Here is a 20,084-nt window from a genome sequence, read left to right on the forward strand (position 1 = left end):
TTTATATGCATTGCTTATGCATTCTCATGCTTTGACACCAGATGGCGATATGGAGTTCCATTTTTGCTAACCAGAATAATAATAATAATAATAACAACAATAATAATAATAATATATTATTTATACCTCACAGCGAGGGAACCTTGGAGCTGGACCTCAGTGTCTGGGCCGAATGATGAGGGTGGAGATGCTCGTTCAGAGGTCAGAGGGCCGTGGCCATTGAATGCTTTAAAGGTCAGCACCAACACTTTGAATTGTGCTTGGAAACATACTGGGAGCCAGTGTAGATCCTTTAGGACCGGTGTTATATGGTCTCAGTGGCCATTCCCAGTCAGAGGCAGAGGAAGAGGGGTGCGGTGGGGGCAGTCTGAGGTGGGTGTCATCACTGAGGGGGGTGACATTTGGCGCACTGCCCGCCTGTGACTCCCAAGCCTGCCCCGAACTGTGCTGCCTTGCCGGCGACCTTCCCCCTTAGTTGTGACAGCTCAGGGGAGGCTTGGGTGTCGCAGGCAGGTGATGTGCTGTTGCCACCGCTACCGGTATGCTTCCTGGGAGGGGGAAGCCCCGAGCTGTCAAATTGAAGAGCAAATGGACAAAGGCTGCTGGCAAAGCATTGCAGCCCCCCCTCCAGGAAGCAGCCCGCCATGGGCAGCTCGATCCACCCCCCTTGGACGCTCCCCTCGCCCCCATTGCCCCGCGCCCGGGTGCACAGCAGTAGCTAGCTCCTCTGCTCCTTAGTTGTAGTTGTCACCTCCAAAGGTAGCCCCATATAGAGCACATTGCAATAGTCCAAGCGGGAGATAACTAGGGCATGCACCACTCTGGTGAGACAGTCTTTCTCATACAAAGATTGCAATGTGTTTAACTGAATGCTTTTTTTATGTGCCTAGATCCAGCCATAGTTTGGTTTGCACTACATGCAAACTGGGTTGTCAGTGTGTGTTTTCCTGTTATAATGTTCCTGCACCAAATCTTCATTTTTATGTAGTGTTCCTTGTTGTTGTTGTTGTTTAGTCTTTTAGTCGTTTCCGACTCTTCGTGACCCCATGGACCAGAGCACGCCAGGCACTCCTGTCTTCCACTGCCTCCCGCAGTTTGGTCAAACTCATGCTGGTAGCTTTTAGAACACTGTCCAACCATCTTGTCCTCTGTCGTCCCCTTCTTCTTGTGCCCTCCATCCTTCCCAACATCAGGGTCTTTTCCAGGGAGTCTTCTCTTCTCATGAGGTGGCCAAAGTATTGGAGCCTCAGCTTCAGGATCTGTCCTTCCAGTGAGCACTCAGGGCTGATTTCCTTAAGAATGGATAGGTTTGATCTTCTTGCAGTCCATGAGACTCTCAAGAGTCTCCTCCAGCACCATTCCTTACTTATCGTAATAATAAAACTATTTTTTAAAAAAATAAATAAAACAAATCCAATGGGGCAAGCAGCAACTTGAAGCAACTCTGCAGGACCTGGTGTTAAATATTGGGTCCAAAAATGTTATAGCATACAAAGCATATGTTCAAAGACTTTAATGCTGGATATGTCAGTGGCTAAACATTTAAAATACTGCTATGGGATCTGTCAGAGTTTAGTATGAGGGCAGGAGTGCTTGAACCTTAAAACTAATAATAATTTTGGTATCAATACATCAGCATTAATCATTTACTTACAGGAGATCCATCAGTCCAAGAAAATCCTTTATCGGGCTCCAACTCATTTAAACCAATCCAACACAGGCGGTCACAAATTCTAAAATATATAAAAAATAATTATAGAGTGCAGAAAACTCGAAACAAAGAATGAATTTCAATACAGAGATTTGAAACTTTCAAAATAAGGACTATTAATACTCTCTAAGTAAAAGTAAAGGGACCCCTGACCATTAGGTCCAGTCGTGACCGATTCTGGGGTTGCAGCGCTCATCTCGCTTTATTGGCCGAGGGAGCCGGCGTACAGCTTCCGGATCATGTGGCCAGCATGACTAAGCCACTTCTGGCGAACCAGAGCAGTGCACAGAAACGCCGTTTACCTTCCTGCCATTTACCTATTTATCTACTTGCACTTTGATGTGCTTTCGAACTGCTAGAACAGCATAAATGCAACAGTCATCAGTTCATTTATTTAAAGAGTATCAGGTTTCTAGAACAGGTGTGCCATTCAGAGCAGGAACTCCCTGTGTGTTCATATCACATGTGGACATTTCTTAGGCACACCCACATTTAATGCTGAGTCTGGATCTTTACAGCTGACAACTTTATAAACCCTGAGGCCCCTGTCCTTTTGGGCCCATGGGCACATTTAGGAATTTGATAAAAAAAATATATCACAAGCAACCCAACAAAATATCTGACTAATCGCAATAGACATCCCAGTCCTTTCTTCATTATATACAAAAACTGTTTGGTGTTTCTTGACTGTGCCTGATCCTTATACTGTTAATCCTCAGTTAAAATAGGTACTGAGGCAGCACCACAGCCATTCTCTCCTCTGCCTTCTTTCTGCTATTCTAGCACACGTGCCTATACGAATATCTGCAATATCTGTTACACAACTGAAAGAGAAAGGGGCAATTCACATTTCAGATTATGTGGTTCCTTCTCGGAAGAGGATAATGATGAATTGAGTGGCTCTCCACAATGAGGCAAAAGGGACACGGGTGGCGCTGTGGGTAAAACCTCAGCGCCTAGGACTCAGAATCATAGAATCATAGAATCATAGAGTTGGAAGAGACCACAAGGGCCATTGAGTCCAACCCCCTGCCAAGCAGGAAACACCATCAGAGCACTCCTGACATATGGTTGTCAAGCCTCTGCTTAAAGACCTCCAAAGAAGGAGACTCCACCACACTCCTTGGCAGCAAATTCCACTGTCGAACAGCTCTTACTGTCAGGAAGTTCTTCCTAATGTTTAGGTGGAATCTTCTTTCTTGTAGTTTGGAACCATTGCTCCGTGTCCGCTTCTCTGGAGCAGCAGAAAACAACCTTTCTCCCTCCTCTATGTGACATCCTTTTATATATTTGAATATGGCTATCATGTTCTCCAGGCTAAACATGCCCAGCTCCCTTAGCCGTTCCTCATAAGGCATTGTTTCCAGGCCTTTGACCATTTTGGTCGCCCTCCTCTTGCCGATCGTATGGTTGGTGGTTTGAATCCCCACGGCGGGGTGAGCTCCCATCGTTCGGTCCCAGCTCCTGCCCACCTAGCAGTTCGAAAGCACCCCTAAGTGCAAGTAGATAAATAGGTACCACTTTATAGCGGGAAGGTAAACGGCATTTCCGTGTGTGGCACTGGTGCTGGCTTGCTAGAGCAGCTTCGTCACGCTGGCCATGTGACCTGGAAGTGACCTCGGACAGCGCTGGCCCCCAGCCTCTTAAGCGAGATGGGCGCGCAACCCCAGAGTCGGACACGACTGGACTGTATGGGCAGGGGTACCTTTACCTTTACCTTTTACCACAATGAGGCACAAATCTTAAAGGTGATTAAAGCTACTAAGGCTGAGTTGAAATGCTTTCCCTGTTCAGCGTTTGCTGCAGTGTACTTTTTATAAAAAAAACAACCCCACAAACCCACAATTTTATGACCTAACAATTTAATGGTATAATAGCAGTGGTACACCTTCTAGGAGCTACTGGCTGGGAGCTGCCACTTCAAAATTCCCAGAGGTTCACCTTTCAAAGAACAGAGCTTGTTCTGTGAGGAGGACTTCTAAGAAACAACATGGCAGCTTCTAGCCATTGGCCACTGGAAAGAGTGTAGAAGAAGTGGCAGAATGAAAGGGAAGCTAGGAGGTGCCAGTGTCAGCATCTGCTTTCAGGAAAGCCTGGCAAGGTGAAGAGAGGGATGACACTGCTTTTGTGATCTCTGATTCTGCCAGTTTAGGATGTGGATTCACCCTTTGGAATAAAGAGCATTTTGGAGGGATCCCTCTGGTGCTGTGTCGTTAGTGTGTGAATGAGAGACATGGAGGGGTTTAGAGTGTGAATTTTTAAAAAAGATATGAGTTTTGCTCCAGCTACTGGTTTAGGGGTGTAAATACATAAAATTGGGAAGTTCACATTAAGATGCAAACAGAACAAATTTCTTCCCCATCCCTAACCAGAATTGCTTTTGATTCTGAGGCAACGTGAATAAACATTTTATGGAACTTCCAACCTTCTTAGCAGCTGATGCTCTTCCTTATTGTGAGCAGACATGAGGTTCCCCCCAATTGTTCTACAAAAATCTTCTGCTTCAAACCAAGTTTTCTTGTCCCGAAGGTCTTTGTTATAGCCCTAGATGCATATGAATACAATTAGATATTTGTCACAAACACCAGCTTTTAGGAAGATTATTTGGGGTTCACCTCACTTGCTGCACACGGAGACACAGAGGCACAGCAAAGTCAGGTGGTACCCAGGTGGCATATTTTTTTTTGTCACCTCACCACCACCACATCGACAGCTCAGGGTAGGCTTGGGAGTCGCCGGTGGGTGGTGCACCGAATGTCAGCCTCCTCAGTGATGACACCCAGGGCGCCCCCCCCTCCTATGCCTCTGCAGAGAGAAGGAGTTGTTTTCGGAAGTGGAGGAGTGTTTTGGAGAGAAGAACCTCCATTGGGCCCCCCAGACACTGCGCAATAGCCCATAATAAAGTTAGCTCTTAGGGCACCAGGTCAGCAAAACTTCCCTTCTTTTTTTGAGACTGGAACTAATGACAATTGGTTTATCCAGAACACAAATTAGCTGCTGATGTAAGAAGAGGCATCAATTAACAGGGTGAAGAACAAAGCAAAAAGCTTATCTTAATTATCGATGATTACTAAAGTTTATGATGGACAAGGTTGCTCTAGATTTTTTTATTTTTTAAAAAAACGCCCTTCATGTTATATCACTTTTAATTCTCTGTCCTGTCTGTGTGGAGTGTTGGGAATTCCATTCTACCCTTGCTGCAGATATGTGGGATTGTTACATGTCACATGTCTGTGTTTACATTCCAGCACAGATTGCTGGAGTCCCGTGAGCGGAACATCTGCTCTGTATTACAGTGGTACCTCAGGTTAAGTACTTAATTCGTTCTGGAGGTCCTTTCTTAACCTGAAACTGTTCTTAACCTGAAGCACCACTTTAGCTAATGGGGCCTCCTGCTGCCGCCGTGCCACTGGAGCACGATTTCTGTTCTCATTCTGAAGCTAAGTTCTTAACCCGAGGTACTATTTCTGGGCTAGCGGAGTCTGTAACCTGAAGCGTATGTAACCTGAGGCGTATGTAACCCGAGGTACCACTGTACTTTTGTTTGTCTCTCTCTCTCCGAGAAGAATGACAAGGAGAGAAGCCATGTTTTCTTTGTCCTGATTTATGTTCAATAAACGTAGCCTAGTATCCACACCTCAAGCCAGCACTGTTGTGTGTTTACGCTGCTGAGTAATGTGTGCTCATGTACAGTAGCATGAGTTGCGGACGCACGTTGGAGGAGGGTGACTGATGGATCTCTGCAGCGGCAAGGCTGAGAAGGGAGACGGGGCAGTGCACCCCGTTGTGCTGCTTGTGCACTGGCAGGAACAATATCAGCATTTTGTTGCTGATAATGTTAAAATATTTGGCAGGCAGAAACCCTTCCCAGCCTTCTCCAAACCAGTAATCTACCTTCTGCCCTCTACCTTCTAAATCTTGAACTTCAAATAAACTTAACGAAACTGCACAATAAAAAGAATAACAATAATGTGTGCTGAGCGGTTAAACTGAAACTAAAAGTTGCACTCCCAAAAACCTTTAAAGGTTCACTGACAGACAAAAGCCACTATTTCCCTCTTTGCTCTGCTACTGAAAAATACAAGAACTTTGACTCAAGAGGTTCTATACCTACTTTAAAGCACACGCTTCTAGAATTGCTTGGATGCCATCCTTCTGGGCATGGGGGAGGGGGAATTGTTGTTGGGGCAGGAGTTGTCACAATTTCTGCCTGTTGTTTGCAGATGAAAGGTGCCTTCTCCTCACAGTTCACAACGTCCCACAATCCAGCTGCAGTCCCAGTTCTCATGGCAACACAGCCCGGAAGCTGCCCTTTTGGAGACACAAGACAAGAGCCACTTCAGTTGAAACCCTTTGTGAAATACAATCTCAGTTAGGCTTCAGGCAGCACCTACCAGGCATTTCTGCATTCCAGTGGGTGAGCAGAACACTGTCTCCATTGGTCCAGTGGAATGTGCCTGGTTGCTTTACATCTGAAAGGCCGATCCAGAAATATTTTTCAGAACGAAAGCCAACTAGACTAGTCAGGTAGGCCTGCTCATATCTGTGGAGAAGAATACATAACAATTGTATTAAAAAATACATTTGTGTTTCTGTGTGTTTGTGATTTCTAATTTCCAGATTTTAAAATTAAATTAATGGCTTACCATGGATGGGCCAGCTCTCACCAATTCAAAGGGCAAGGGGTGGATCACAGTGACCAAGGGGGAGTGGCTACGCTTATAGCTCCACCATCACGGATCAATACATTTACACATTGCAACCTGAGCATGTAGCTGAAAGTGGGTGAACCTCAGCTACCCTCAGGTAATATATGGAACCAGTCCTTTTTTTCTGGGGGTACACAAAGGTACACATACCCCTAAACGTTTTGTGAATCAAAGTTTGACCTCATTGAGGGGCAATATTTCAAACTGAGTAGGAAAATGAGAGTACCCCTAAACATTTTTTTTAGAAATAAAACACTGTATGGAACTCATATTTGTACAGCATAATATTAAGATTTTAAGAAGATATTCTAGAAAGGATGTACATATTTAAGGTGGAAACACATGGAGGCTGAAAGTCTTAATTGTCCAGGTCCACCAGTAAATCTATAACAAGGAATTAAAGGCTCTCTGGGTAGGAAGTCAAGCCACAGGTGGCAGCTCAAATAGGAAATTCACAAGAAACGCAGAACGGATAATTCAAAATGGCAGTTTAGAATCCTGAAACATAATTTGTTGGGCTGAGCTTGCCTGGGTTACAAGTGGAGCTCAGCCAGGCTATGCCAGCACATCTCCCAGGACCCTCCTGGTTCCTCCTAGCCTAGAGGGCCTTAAACCATCATAAGCCCTGAAACAGGGACATGGGATGGGCAGCGCAGGAGGGAGGAGGATTCAAACTGGATCTTAGGACTGTTCCACTCAGTCACGTGACCTGAGAAGCTGGTGGGACCGATGCCAGCAAAGAGGGTGATCCACACCATCCAACATTTCTCCAATGGAAATAGGAACGTCTCATTCCATAATGATAATTTTACTATTTATGCCACCCACCTCTAACTGGGTTGCCTCAGCCACTCTGGGCGGCTTCCAACATATATAAAAACATAAGAAAACATTAAACATTAAACAAAACTTCCCTATACAGGATTGCCTTCAGATGACTTAGAGGGTCAGATAACTCCATACCCTCCAACATTTCTCCATTGGAAATAGGGACATCCTAAGGAAAAGTGGGACATTCCCCGATTAAATCAGAAACCAGGACAGCTTCTCTAAATTAGGGACGTCCCTGGAAAATAGTGACATTTGGAGGGTCTGGGTGATTTAATCACAAATCACAATAGAAGTCGATGGAGAGGGGCTGCTCCTAGGGAAATTGTTTTTTTAAAAAAATGATATTTATTAAAGTTTTGAATAGACACATATAGACACAAACAACAATAAAAACATAAACCAACAAACAAACAAATCAAAAACAAGTATAAATTCAAACCTTATTTTCTAAACCTAATTTCACCGACCTCCTCACACCTCCCCCTTCTGTATTCTAATCTCATTTATCTTATCAGCAAATCCATTCCCATATTTCCCATAGTTTTTGTTAATTCTATTCTTTTTCCTTAATCAACGCCCCTGCAAACCACTAATTTTTAAACCCATATCTTTTTAGCCTTCATTAATTTTGTAATGTTTATTAAGATAGTCTTTGAACTTCATCCAATTTTCTTCCACTGTCTCTTTGTCCTGGTCTCGGATTCTGCCAGTCATCTCTGCCAGTCCCATGTATTCTGTCATCTTCATCTGCCATTCTTCCAGAGTGGGTAGATCTGGTGTCTTCCAATACTTTGCGATAAGAATCCTTGCTGCTGTAGTAGCATACATAAAAAAAGTTCTGTCCTTCTTTAACACCACATGGCTTACCATACCCAGGAGAAAGGCCTCTGGTTTCTTCAGGAAGGTATATTTAAATACCTTTTTCATTTCATTATATATCATTTCCCAGAAAGCTTTAATCCTTGGGCATGTCCACCAGAGGTGAAAAAATGTACCTTCATTTTCTTTACATTTCCAACATTTGTTATCTGATAAGTGGTAAATTTTTGCAAGCTTGACTGGGGTCATGTACCACCTATAGATCATTTTCATAATATTCTCTCTCAAGGCATTACATGCCGTGAATTTCATACCGGTGGTCCACAACCTTTCCCAGTCAGCAAACATAATGTTATGACCAATATCTTGTGCCCACTTAATCATAGCTGATTTAACTGTTTCGTCCTGTGTATTCCATTTCAACAGCAAGTTATACATTTTTGACAAATTCTTAGTTTTGGATTCTAGCAACTCTGTTTCCAGTTTTGATTTTTCCACCTGAAAGCCAATTTTCCTGTCCAACTTATAGACCTCCAATATTTGATAATAATGAAGCCAGTCTCGCACTTTATCTTTTAAGTTCTCAAAACTCTGCAATTTCCACTTATCGCCCTCCTGTTCTAAAATTTCACAATATTTTGGCCATTTAGCCTCCATATTAATTTTTTTCAAAGCTTTTGCCTCCATTGGTGACAGCCACCTTGGAGTTTTGTTCTCCAGCAAGTCTTTGTATTTAATCCAGACATTATACAATGCTTTCCTGACAGTATGGTTTTTAAAACCTTTATGAACCTTAACCTTGTCATACCACAAATATGCATGCCACCCAAAGAAATTGTTAAATCCTTCCAAATCCAAAATGTCTGTGTTCTCGAGAAGCAGACAGTCCTTTAACCAGCAGAAAGCTGCTGATTCATAATAAAGTTTCGAATCTGGCAGGGCAAATCCCCCTCTTTCCTTTGCGTCAGTTAAAATCTTAAATTTTATCCTGGGCTTTTTGCCCTGCCAGATAAATTTAGAGATATCTTGCTGCCAACCCTTGAAACAGTCCATCTTGTCCACAATTTGCAAAGTTTGAAACAAAAACAACATTCTAGGCAATACATTCATCTTTATAACTGCTATTCGACCAGACAAGGAAAGCTTCAAATTTGACCAGATTTCTAAATCTTTTTTCACTTGTTTCCAACATTTCTCATAGTTATCTTTAAATAAATTCATATTTTTAGCTGTCATATTGATCCCCTAATATTCTACACTTTTGACCACAGTTAAACCTGTCTCATTCTGAAACTTCTCTTTCTCAATAACTGTTAAGTTTTTCTCTAATACCTTCGTTTTTAACTTATTCAATTTAAACCCTGCCATTTGACCAAATTCTTGCATCAGTTCCAAAACTCTTTTAGTACTAGATTCTGGCTCTTGTAATGTAAGTACCAAATCATCTGCAAAAGCTCTCAATTTATACTGTTTCGCTCCGACCTGAACCCCTTTAACCAGCTGGTCCTTTCTTATCATGTTTAACAAAACCTCCAGGACCGAAATAAAGAGTAACGGGGAGATTGGGCACCCCTGACGTGTCCCTTTCTCAATTTTAAGTTCTTCCATGATCACATTGTTCACTATAAGTTTAGCCTTTTGTTCAGAATATATTGCGCCTATACCGTTTTCAAACCCTTGGCCTACCCCCATACCCTGGAGATTCTTCTTCATAAAGGTCCAAGAAATATTGTCAAAGGCTTTCTCCGCGTCCACAAATATCAAAACAGCTTTTGTGTTTATATTAACTTCTATCATCTCCAAAATGTCTATTATATTCCTTACATTATCTGATAAATGTCTTCTCGGGAGAAAGCCTGCTTGGTCACTATGAATCTCCCCCATCAATACTTTTTTCAATCTTCTAGCTAAAATGTCAGCAAAGATTTTGTAATCCACATTTAGTAAAGAAATTGGGCGGTAGTTCTTAAGTTGGGTCTTCTCAGTCTCTGTCTTCGGTATAAGCGTGATGTAGGCCTCTTTCCACGTTTCAGGTGCCTTTTTCCCCTCAAGAATTTCGTTGCAGACTTCCTTCAAAGGTTGTAGTATCCATTCCTTTAAAGCTTTATAATATTTGGAAGTCAGTCCATCAGGCCCCGGAGATTTGCCCAGTTGCATACTTTGAATGGCACTCTCTATTTCTTGTTCAGTTATTTTCTGATTCAGAAGTACTTTACCCTCACTTGAAATTTCCTTCAATCCATTTTTCTCCAAAAATTGTTCTATATCAGAGTCTTTTTGTGGCCCTTGTGCATACAATTGTTTAAAGTATCTCTGGAAACAACTTCTAATTTCAGTTGGGTTATAAATGTTCTTTCCATCCACTTCCAAATTTGTCACTGTATTCAATTTTTGTCTCTTCTTCAATTGCCAAGCCAGAAATTTACCACATTTATCGGCGGATTCAAAGGTCTTCTGTCTCATTTGTTTATTTTCCATTCTATTTCTTGGTTCATCAATTCCATATACTGGACCTGATATAATTTAATTTCTCTCAAGATCTCCTGAGACTTTGGTTTTGATCTTAATTTCTTTTCTCCTTCTTTTATCTTTTCCAAAATCTTATCCTTTTTCGCATTCTGGCTTCTCTTTTTTATTGCATCAAGAACCCTCTCATAACGGCTTTACTTGCGTCCCAGATTACTCTTTTTTCAACATTGGTCTTCAGGTTGATCTCAAAATAGTCTCTCAATGTTTTTTGGGCCTTTTTACAGAATTCTTTGTCTCTGAATAGGGTGTCATTCATTCTCCATCTGAAGGTGCCAGCTGTTGTTTGGTTCATTTCCATCTTCACGGCGTTATGGTCAGAGCATGTTTTTGGGCAGATTTCCACTTTTTTATCTTTGGTGCCAATCCTCTAGTAACCCATATTTGGTCAATTCTAGTCCAGGTCATTTTGGCTTCAGAAAAGAAGGTTCCCTCTCTTTCAAGGGGGTTCTTTGTTCTCCAGATGTCAACCAAATCCATATTGTCAGTCAATTCAAAAAAAGTTTTTGGTAGTCTTCCATCCTTCGATATTACTTGTCTTTGCGCTTTGTCCATGTTTGTGGAGACAACTCCATTCATATCTCCCATCAAAATTACATTCCATTCTAAAAAGTCCAACAAGATCTCATGCAACTTCTTAAAGAATTCAGATTTACCTTCATTCGGTGCATAGACTCCTACAATCAGAAATTTCTGTCCTTGGATTTGAATTTCAATTGCCAGATATCTTCCTTGTTCATCTTTAAATATCAATTTCAGCATCAGTTTGTCTTTTGCATATAAAACAACTCCTCTTTTTTTCACTCTATCAGATGAGGCAAATTCTTGTCCTAATTTTTTGTTAATAAGTAATCTTCTATGTGCTCTCATCACATGTGTCTCTTGTAAGCAAATTAAATCCAGTTGTTGCTTGTTTAGTATATGAAATACATTCTTCCTCTTCCGAGGAATGTTCAAACCATTACAGTTCCAGCTCAGAAGTCGCAAAGCCATGATAGGGTTATTTACTTACTCCTCCTACAGCTCCTAGTTGTTCCTCTTCTGTTGGTGGCTGCAATCCAAGCGATAAGTTTGCTAAGTCCAAGATTCCTTTTCCCGATGGTGTTGGTTCCTCTCCAGCTTCCGCCTCCTTCACAAGGTCTTCTTCGTGTTCTCTCAAAAATTTGTCTTTGTCGCTCGGTGTCTTAATTCTTATTTTTCCCCCTCTGTATTTAAAAGACAGGCCTTGAGGAAATTCCCATCTAAAGAAGATTCTGCTTTTCTTCAATAATATAACTAACTCTCTGTAGTCACCTCTCGCATCTAGAATAGGCTTAGGAATATCTTTAAAAATCTCCACAGAAGAATCTTCAATTTCCAGTAATTTTTGGTAGGGCAGATTCAGAATTTTATCTCTTTCTTCCTTTGATCTCAAAGTAATCAAGCAGTCTCTTGCCTTGTTCCTTTTTTGTCTTATTCCAAGTCTAAATGCACTCACAATCTTTACTTCATCCTCTTCTAGGCCCTCTTGCCAAAAGTCAAGGAATTCTTTTGTAAGAAAATCCACCAAATTATCCTGTTCTTTTTCTGGTACAAATCTCAATCTTAAGTTCTGTTCTTTCCTTTGTAGGTCCAACATAGCAAATGACAAATCATGGTCCGCCAGTTTCTTAACAACCGGTGGTATTCTCTCTTGTGTTGCAGTTGCAAGCTCCTTTGCCTCCTCGGCAATTTTCCTAGTAGTTGCTGATTCTTCTAAAAGTTTCTCTATATTTTGAGCATTTGCGTTAACTTGTGTTCCCAATTCTTTTATGCTTGAAGTATTCAAATCAAGTTTTGCTGAAATCTCAGCTACATTTTTATTTGTTTCTGCAACTTGTTTACTTGTGTCACTCCCTTGTTTCGTGAGAAGTTCCAAAGATTGATTTATTTTTTCCAGTGCTTTAGTCAAAACGTCTTCTGATGACATAGTTTTAGATTTTGTTTGTGAGGCAGCAGCTGCTCCTGTCAGTGAGGCCCTTCGTTGCTGTGAGGTATCAACTCTGTATTGTCTGCCGGATCTAAGACTTTTCTCCTGAAATGATTCTATTTTTCTTTTATCATTTGCCATGCCACTATCATGCCCAGTCAAGGTCAGTCTCAGACTTGAGAATTTGTTTTCAATAGGAAATTTCCACTGCCTGGGCTTCTAGTAGCTTAGTTGTTTCAAGAAGTAACAAAGTCTCCTCTAGGGGGGGAAGTTCCCAACTTAGTTTCACAGTCTTTTAAAATAAAGATACTTTTTACAAGTCCCCCCCTGGTTCTTCTTACAGAGAGAGAAGCCCTAGTCCCAGCTCTTTTCTAAATAGTTGCAGATATGTAACAGTTTTTAAAAGACAGTCCTCCAATACAGTATCTTTCCCCAAAGTTCAATAAAGTTCACAAAGTTGTTCCACAATTCAGAGGTCTTTATCCCTTTCAAGGCAGTCCTCCCTTAGGATGCAAAGACAATGGATATTGTTTCCCTTCTCCTTTCATGCAGGTAATAGACTTTCAGCAGGAATTCTCCCCCACCGCTCCTGCCGGCTAAGTGGGGGGTTTAAATCTTGCTTTTTGTCAATGGGTTACACTTAGGCAGATATAGTCTTCGAAGGTTACAGTTTAGCAGTCTCTTTGCTTTGCTATGTCTACAGATCGGGAAAGGCAGACTTCCTTTTTGTACCTTTTCCCATGACGGAATTTATAAAATTCTTGAGTCCAATTTAAGCTTTTTAATCCTACTCACGAGTAGTTGTTTTTTAAGTCCAATTTGCCGGAAGAAATTAGCGCTCTCCGATAATGGCGATGCGGCTTCGCTCCACGGACTGGGTGACAGCTCTCAGTGCCACGCTCCCCCCCCCCCCCGCCGTTCCGAAGCCTTTAAAAAGGCTCCTTCTTGGTTTGGGGAGACCCCTAAGGCACCCGCCGAGCCTCCTTGTTCGCAGTCTTCACTGCCTGCGATTTTTAAGGGTCCCCGCTTTGCCGTAGCGGCAGGACCCGAACCCGCGGAGCAGACTTCTCTCGGAGCTCCGGGAGAAGTCCGCCATTGATCGCTGGCGCCGACCGGAAGTCCTCCTAGGGAAATTGACCCAGGCTCACCTGGTGACCCTTTCCAGGTCCAAAAAGGGTCTCTGCTCCAAAAGAGGTTTCTGTATCCTGCAGATCTTTGGCCAATCACAAGGCAGCACCTGCAGGTTTCAAACTGAGCATGTTCAAGCCTCAGCTTACCTCACTTCTTGATTCCCATGACATAAATGTTACTTTGCATGTCAACCAATGTCAGGCAGGGTGGGGGGAGAGAATAATACCTGTTCTCCACAGAAGTCAGAGATCCCTTGTTTGTTTCACAGAATGCCTGTGCTTCTGAAAATGTTGCAGATGTTTGTCCAATTAAGTAACAATAGGATCCATGCCTTTTCCAGCCCTGTCAAAATATTCAAAAAGTCAATAGACACACTTTATTGCCATATTAAGTTCAGGGCACCTAATTTACTTGGAAAGACCTGGAAAGCTGTCTGTGGACAAACACCGGTTCTCTCAGCCTGAAAGCAAGATGAGTGCCACACCTCATAGTCGCCCTTGACTGGACTTAACCTTCCTGGAGTCCTTTACCTTTTTTCTTTTTTTCTACCTTACACAGTTTACTTTAGACTTACTTTCTGGCAATCCGGATTGGCAGTTTCAGCTTCCTCAGAAAGAAATGCCAATGGTTCTCTTTTGCAGATGTAACCAAGTTCCTCTTCACAATAATTATCTGCCCAGTAGCCCCTCTGGAGACAGAAAAGTGAAGAAATATAAATCACAATCAAGAAGGACCCACTGCCTTAAACATTTTCATTTTTTACATATGATGCATTTTTGGTCAATGCAAAACTCTTTATTGTTGTGCATGCTAGAAAACTGCATTTCTCAATTACATGAAATCTATAGTCTAAACCAACGAAGTACAATTACCAAGAAAAAATAATGAGAAGTTGTTAATGACAGGCAAACAGGAGTTTGTAGCATTTGAAAATACATTTCTATCTTGAGAACTTAAGGCTAATGTGGTCTAATTCACACTTATGAAAAATTTTAAAACACAAAAATTCAGGACTGCATTCATTTGTTCTATTAAAAAATATTTATCTAGGTAATCCAAATTCTGCTATAAGAGCAGTTGAATCCCACTCTCTTTATACGCTGTCTTTAACTTTGCAAAATGTATTCTGCAATTTATTTTTTAACTAATTGCATGATTCATTTGGGGTTTTTTCTGGTTATGGTTAAGAACATCAGAAATGCAGGGGATTGAAGCATTGCCACCCAAAATAGGATGCTTTTCAACTTTTTTGGCTTCCGAAATTTCAACAGACAATTTGCACCCAAGCACTGGTACCAAAGCTATGAAATCGCTTTTTAAAAATGTGAGATTATCAAGACAAATTGTGCCTCTAGCACCACGCTACATGCTATTTTTCTGTTCTCACAGAATTCTAACATACACTCTCCAGAAAAGTGGTTGGCATGTTGGGGCAGTGTTGCAGAGCCACTCTCCTGACACCAGTGCTACCGCTTACCTGGACAATGCAAAGGTAGCACAGGATAGTTGCAAGTTGGGGCTGTGTGGGCACACCAGTGGAAGTGCAAGATAGATCCTCAGTATTTTATTAGTCCAGTCTTTCACACAAAAATGAATCCAATGGAAATAGCCATCATGGATAGGCTGGATGCTGAGGAGTGGTGGGAGGCACCAGCTGGGGAAGCTCCAAGGGAAGAAGGCTCAGAGCCAGGAAATTGGTTGTGGGGCAACAATGCGTGGTCAGAGGAAGAAGAGGGAGCAGGAGGAAGAGATCTCAGAAGCTGAAGAGGCAACAGGCTTTAGTGAACAGGAGGAGGCTAGGACAGAGAGCAGTCTAGACTCAGAGGCAGGAGAAAAGAGGGGGCAGGAGACAGAGATGAGGTAGCCTGCTGAAGAATCCAGGGAGCCTCCCTCCTCCTTCTGTCACCAGCTCCCCTCTCCTCTGGTGTCCTAGAACACAGAGAGAAATGAAGAGGGAGGAGCAACGAGAGACATGGTAATGGAGTCTTAGGTTGCCAGGGAAGGAACCAGGAGGGGAGCCTTAGAAAGCAGTGGGAAGGCAAGGAACTTTAGCCCTCGCTACTGGTTCATTGGGGCAAGACCTATTGGGAAGGGTTGCTGTGACCACTAGGACTGAGTGGTTTTGCTTCTTTGAATCAAAGTGAACTTCACTGACATCGGGTGCTTTATTGTTTCATTGCTGACGTACGCCTGATTAGAGGTTCCATATTTTTTACCTCTCCATTCATGATGATACAGTCGCTTTGCACACCATTGATTTGTGTGGGTTTTCCTTTTTGCCACTTGGTGAATCTCACTGTAGAGCCATCGCTCCATTCGTAATACATCGGAGTCTTCTGGTCATTTAGTCCAATCCATAGAAGATCCGTTGGCTCTAAAAACACAAATGTATCTTATTTGTTTGCTTCCAGATTTTATTTTCGAAGGTGTTGAACAGGATCCTACCACACACAGCTTTGTGGTGTATAAGTGCGGCAGAAGAAAGTATTCACCACTCCTTTCCAATTACGCATGTTTGAGTATAGCAAACTACACGGGGACCATCAGTCCTGAAATGCAGCACTACAACTAGGTAAAGGTAAAGGTACCCCTGCCCGTATGGGCCAGTCTTGACAGACTCTAGGGTTGTGTGCTCATCTCACTCTATTGGCCGGGAGCCAGCGCTGTCCGCAGACACTTCCGGGTCAGGTGGCCAGCGTGACAAGCTGCATCTGGCAAGCCAGCGCAGCACACGGATGCCGTTTACCTTCCCGTTTACCTTCCCGCTAGGAAGCGGTCCCTATTTATTTATTTGTACCCGAGGGTGCTTTCGAACTGCTAGGTTGGCAGGCGCTGGGACGGGAGCGCACCCCGCCGCGGGGATTCGAACCGCCGAGCTTTTAATCGGCAAGTCCTAGGCGCTGAGGCTTTAACCCACAGCGCCACCCGCGTCCCATGACTACACTACAACTAGACAGCATCTAATGCCCAGCTTTCCTCCAACCTGGTGCCTTCTGGTATATTTTGGACTTCAAAGTCCAATCATCATTCCTGATCATTGGTTACACTGGCTGGGGTTGATGGGAGTTTTGGTTCAAAACATATAGAGAAAACCTAATTGGGGAAGGCTGTAGAAGCCAGTGCCATGTCTCACATTTAACTGGCTTGTGCCTTGTTGTGCTTCCAAAAGAATATCCCTCCATTGTGTTCTTCATCGGGGCAAGGTCTCAATAACATTCCATACTCACATGTGGTAGCAAAAAAATGTAAACATCTTGCTCCCACTCTCATACTCACACAAACATCAAATAACAGGAATGCAGAACTTGCTGGATGTACGTACGGTAGCCTAGCTGTGAAATGACAAAGCTGTGTTCCATAGTGTTGTGTATACTTAATAAATCTCCACGTTCCCTTCGACAGGACAGCAATGCCCCTTTCCATGTCTTGGGGTGTCTGTTAAGGTGGTAACAATGGCCAGCATATGCAGCCCAGCCATCTGGACATTTAATAGGCTTTAAGCCATCTAAAAAGAGAATAATAATATTTAAGGCAGCATGATTTAATGGATTTAAAAAATAGGAATTATCTGCTGTTACAATGTTATTGACTCACATCCTTAATTAAAATATACAGAATTCAGCAGAGGCAAATCAAGACATCTGTATTAACACGACAGAGTGATCTGTTTCATCCTGTGAATATATTATTGCCAATGTGGTAATCAACAGTCCTTGGGGTCACTCACACTGAATTTGCGTAGTTTTGCATAGTGCAGCAAGTGGGAGAGGCAACCAGTTTGAAGATCCCCTCCTCTACTGAATTAAATGGTGAAATTAAACCTGAAAGCATCATTCCACTTGCGGAAGATAATGAGCCATTAGAAGCATGAGGAAACATGTCATAGGATCTATCATCTTGTTTACCCTGACAACAACTTGAGAACACACCCTCTTTCACCAATATCACGGTAGTTTACATAAAAATATAGCTTTAGCAAGGTTTCTGCAACATATACCTTTAGACCATGCTTGAGATCTTTCCTGATAGATAACTTATTTTTGGCTACTGATAAAATACCCTCTAGCATCTCAATCCAATGAAACATTTGGCATTGCATACACTGCTACAAATAGCAAAAACCTCCATTACTAGAAATAAGTTTTTGAAATTTAGTTTGGTAAATGAATAGCATTGCAGCACTGGGCATCAGATTTCCCATACCCCAACCTGTATAATAAGAGACCAATAAGACTGGGTTTTTGGTCAAAACAGGCCACAACCTTATTGAATACAAATGAAAGAGGTTTGGCTTGGGCATGGGGCAATCGAAATACTTCTGGCCTGCCTGGAAGTGATGCGTAGGTCAATCCAGACAGGGGTTCCTAAGACTTACATCAAATAGGGTGTCCCCTGCAGGGACCGCCATCTGGGGGAGTGGCTATGGCCCTGGTCCCGCCTGGTCCCGTGGATATGGCCACTCCCCCCCCCCCCGATTCCTTTAACGGGATGCCCCAGTGTTTGGAGGGGCAGGCGGAGACTACAACCTCCCCTCCATCCAAGACAAAGGATTGCCCCAATGCTACAAATAGCAAAAACCTCCATTACTAGAAATAAGTTTTTGAAATTTGGTTCGGTAAATGAATAGCATTCTCGGTTTAATCTCCTACCTGTGGGAATAAGAGAAACATCCAGTGAAGAGTTTCCTTTTTTGCAAATGTATCCAAGTTTCTGTTGACACTTTTCATTCTGCCATTTGCCATTTGTAGACTGCATTGATCCACAGATTTTTTCTGTTTCTGGGGATGGGCTGCCTTTAAGCAAGAGGGATATAAATGATCATTGTTTATGCCCTCTGCTAATTTTATTTATGATTTATTTGAAGACTCCACCTTTAGAAGATATCATCATCCGCCTTTAATAAAAGCCTTTTTACACACATAGTCAAAACAATATAATTTAAAGTCACTAGCATAGCACAACAGTAAGTTAGCCACTTAACTATGGTCATTCGTAGGTTTTGTAAACCACTTTTTATTGTTCTCTACAATCAAGCATTATATAAATGTTATGAAATAAATAAATGTACATGTACAACAGTTTGAAAAGCCTTCGTTAACAATGTGAGAGATGGGTTCTGCCTAATCCCAGCAGGAATTGCATTCTGGACCACAAAGAGTTATTTCCAAATGCCACCTGGACTATTTAAAAGGAATTACTTTAAGCACTATCCACTGGGTTTTAAACCACCAATAAATCTTTGAAAGTGCTTTACATTGGTGACTGACTATTAAATGGGGGTGGCTTTCAGTGTCGATCTCATTGTAGATGCTCACTCACCTGGAGACCAATTTAAATATCTAAATGGATGGTTGCCAATCCACTGCCATCCATTGTCAAGATCCAAAGCGTTCAGACCAATCCAGTAGTAAGTAGATATATCATTTATTAATCCTATTTATGGAAAAGAAAAATTGGTTGAATTGCATTTTGTTGCCGGGGGGGGGGGTATATTTATGATGTGGGGATGGGGTGGGGTGAAACAAAAAACTCATTCCAACATTACTAGGGTTCCCAGCTTTCCTTCTTGTGCCAAGAAGAAATTAATCAGATGAATGCTTTCAGCCGGCATGCTGGATCTAAATTAAATCGCCTTGTAATGTGTGGGAGGATACTTCAGTATTATGCCATGTAATGTTTGCTTACAGTTTAGACAGCATTTTCTAACTAGCAGAAATCAAATTATACCAATCACTTCTTCAGGCATGCCTTGTTATGTCCTACCTGTCAGGTACGCTTGTTCCTGCAGATCTGTGATAGTCAGTAATTCTGCATTCTGTTGCTGACAACTTTTTCTTGCTTGGTACCATGTTAGAACTGAGAGGTAATTGATCTGGTAGAGATCCCCTGTCCATTGGTTTCTGGCCCAGAATAATTCATCACGGTCATCTGTAAACGTGAGTGTCAAATCATCAAATTATCAGTGATGAAGCTAAATTTGAAGATGCTCATTTGAAGATGAGCCAGTGTGGTGTAGTGGTTAGAGTGGTGGACTCGTAATCTGGTGAACCGGGTTCGATTCCCCACTCCTCCACATGCAGCTGCTGGGTGACCTTGGGCTAGTCACACTTCTCTGAAGTCTCTCAGCCCCACTCACCTCACAGAGTGTTTGTTGTGGGGGAGGAAGGGAAAGGAGAATGTTAGCCGCTTTGAGACTCCTTCGGGTAGTGATAAAGCGGGATATCAAATCCAAACTCTTCTTCTTCTTCTTCTAAATCTTCCAGTGATGGATATTTGAATATTTATTAATCTCGATGCCACTTTTCAGAAGAATACCCAAAACAGTATGCAGAAATAGAGGTGCTTATGTGATCATGGGGAGAACCACTGGCATTGTCCCTTAATCCTACAAGTGTTCCTCCATTTCGTG

General features: G+C 42.3%; 1 protein-coding gene across 1 annotated transcript in view; it reads right to left on the reverse strand.

The window, feature by feature from the left end:
• Positions 1 to 20,084, reverse strand: part of LOC310827938 (macrophage mannose receptor 1-like) — a 50,048-nt gene that overhangs the window by 27,693 nt on the left and 2,271 nt on the right. The window contains exons 4-14 of the mRNA XM_083704616.1: positions 19,439 to 19,603; positions 18,995 to 19,108; positions 18,325 to 18,468; positions 16,998 to 17,180; positions 15,892 to 16,049; positions 14,250 to 14,363; positions 13,902 to 14,017; positions 6,106 to 6,254; positions 5,826 to 6,022; positions 4,137 to 4,255; positions 1,655 to 1,733 (exon numbers count right to left, since the gene is read on the reverse strand). Coding sequence (XP_083560742.1) covers positions 1,655 to 1,733; positions 4,137 to 4,255; positions 5,826 to 6,022; positions 6,106 to 6,254; positions 13,902 to 14,017; positions 14,250 to 14,363; positions 15,892 to 16,049; positions 16,998 to 17,180; positions 18,325 to 18,468; positions 18,995 to 19,108; positions 19,439 to 19,603 — 1,538 coding nt within the window. The remainder of the gene's footprint in view (positions 1 to 1,654; positions 1,734 to 4,136; positions 4,256 to 5,825; positions 6,023 to 6,105; positions 6,255 to 13,901; positions 14,018 to 14,249; positions 14,364 to 15,891; positions 16,050 to 16,997; positions 17,181 to 18,324; positions 18,469 to 18,994; positions 19,109 to 19,438; positions 19,604 to 20,084) is intronic.

This window comes from Podarcis gaigeae, assembly GCF_964106915.1.
Source record: "Podarcis gaigeae genome assembly, chromosome: 12".
Lineage (NCBI taxonomy): Eukaryota > Metazoa > Chordata > Lepidosauria > Squamata > Lacertidae > Podarcis > Podarcis gaigeae.